The sequence below is a fragment of the Pteropus vampyrus genome, unplaced genomic scaffold (genome assembly GCF_000151845.1).
Source record: "Pteropus vampyrus isolate Shadow unplaced genomic scaffold, Pvam_2.0 Scaffold212, whole genome shotgun sequence".
In the NCBI taxonomy this organism is placed as follows: domain Eukaryota; kingdom Metazoa; phylum Chordata; class Mammalia; order Chiroptera; family Pteropodidae; genus Pteropus; species Pteropus vampyrus.
In genome coordinates, this window is record NW_011888993.1 from 201086 (window position 1) to 202990 (window position 1905).

Genomic DNA, 1905 nt, shown 5'->3' on the forward strand with positions numbered 1-1905 from the left:
CGGGTGCCGGGCCCTTCGCGGCCCCTTCACGTCCCCGTCTCCCGTGCTCTGCGGTTTTCTGTCCTTCTGTCGTGCTTGACCTCGGCCGTCCTCCTTGCCTCGTTTCCTGGTTCGCGAGCCACCGAGTTCTTCGTCGCAGACCCTGCGGTTTTCAGGTGCAGAACGCCAGGTGCATTCCCGCTGTGGCAATCCGCCGTTGCCGCATGTGTCTGTGTTCTCCACTGTCTCGAACACGTAAAGTCTCTGATCAAACTCAATTTCTGAAATATGTCTGGGTGTTTTCTCTTTCCTATTTTTTCTTTTTTTGTAGTTGTTTCCCAGCATGCTTCGTAATTTTGAAGTGTACCTGGGCATTGTAACAACCAGCAGTGACAGGCAGGGGCCCAGGCCAGGTGACCTGCCCCCACCCAGGTGCAGCCGGGGACCTAGCCGAGCACTCCTGGGTGCCCAGTGCACACCTGAACAGGTGCAGAGTCCGCATGATCCCTGCTGACACTTGGGAAGGTGCCAAGAGACTCCAAAGGGCTCTGCCTGGGCAGAGCCCACGGTGTGGCCTCCCCTGCTGGTGGCTGTGGCGGTGCTGCCCACCTGGGTACCCGGGGTCCCCCACTGCTGCACAGTAGGGGCAGGGGGGGTCCCGGCTCCCTTACGGGGTACAGCCACACAGCGGGCAGGGCCTGGTGTCAGCTGCCATCCTCAGGCTCCACGGGAAGAAGCATGCGAGTCAGCTTAGATCTGTTTCTTTTTATTTAAAAAAATCTTTTGGGGTGTGGCGTGAGCAGGCACACCTTCCATGGCTTCCGGGAGGACACAGATTCCAGCGGGCAGCAAGGGGCAGAAACACCAGAGGGTGAAGGGGTCGCGTCGGGCCGGGCCGGGCCCTCCAGCGCCTGTGGGCGGAGCGCGCACTGGGGCTGGGCGGGCGGGGACGGTTATGTACAGGCAGGTGGGCAGGGTCCTCTGGACTCACGGGCAGCAGGGCCGTGGCCACCATGGCTGCCCACAGCGTCGCCCCTCCCAGGCAGACGGGCTGAAGCCAAGAGGGGTCTGTCCAGGGAAGCTGAAATGGGTAGGGTGGGCCTGGCAGATGGCCTGCAGGACCTGGGGTTGGGGTGCAAGCCCCCCGAGTCCTACCCCTTGGGTCTTAGGCCTACATCCTGGGGACCAGATCAGGGGGCCAGAGCGTCCCCAGTGAACAAATGAAAGGAACACACCCCAACCACACATACTAGGGAGGGCGCCCAGCGTGGTCCTCTACCAGAGCTGGGGCCCCGAGATGCACTGCCATGTGCGGTCACACGAAAATGAGACGGCCTGCACGGTCCCACCATCGGGTAGCTGGCCAGGTGGCCCTGAGCTGCAAGGAACAGCGAGCAGGACACCCACACCTGAGTCCTAGGGACCTCCTCCCGGGTCAGGCCAGCCCCGCCTGCAGTCCTGAGGGATCGTCCCGCCCGACGGCGACCTCCCAGCTCTGAACTGGCAGCCAGCGGGCCCAGGGGGACACCAGGGACGTGGGCGGAGCCGCAGCCGCATGCACAGGCGGCTGGCCGGGGACTAGGTGTAGAAGATCAGCTCCGGGATCTGGCCGTCCTCCACCGACGTGCCGTTGTTGTTTCCCGCCGCGTAGCAGAAGGTGAAGCACGTCTTGGCTCCCGTCGTGGGCGACTCGTGGGTCACCTTGCGCAGGCCTTTGGTGCCGTAGTGGGAGTCCGGGCCCTGCAGGGCAGGCCGCACCGCAGTCAGGCCCCGGGCAGTGCGACTGGGTGGAGGGTGGTGGGTGGCGGCCCCAGGGAGGCAAACCATCTACACCCCAATAGATGGCCACGTCTCCCAGCCCCACACCAGTGGACATGCCTGAGCGAAGGAGCGTGGGTCAGGGTCAAGTCAGGGTCCTGGAGAGGG

The 1905-nt window shown here is 63.9% G+C and overlaps 1 protein-coding gene across 1 annotated transcript in view; it reads right to left on the bottom strand.

Moving 5' to 3' along the window:
• Positions 1–724: 724 nt before the first annotated feature.
• Positions 725–1905, bottom strand: part of BTBD2 (BTB domain containing 2) — an 8699-nt gene continuing 7518 nt past the window's right edge. The window contains 1 exon segment of the mRNA XM_011372684.2: positions 725–1882. Within this exon segment, the coding sequence (XP_011370986.2) occupies positions 1558–1882 (325 nt within the window). The 3' untranslated portion in view covers positions 725–1557.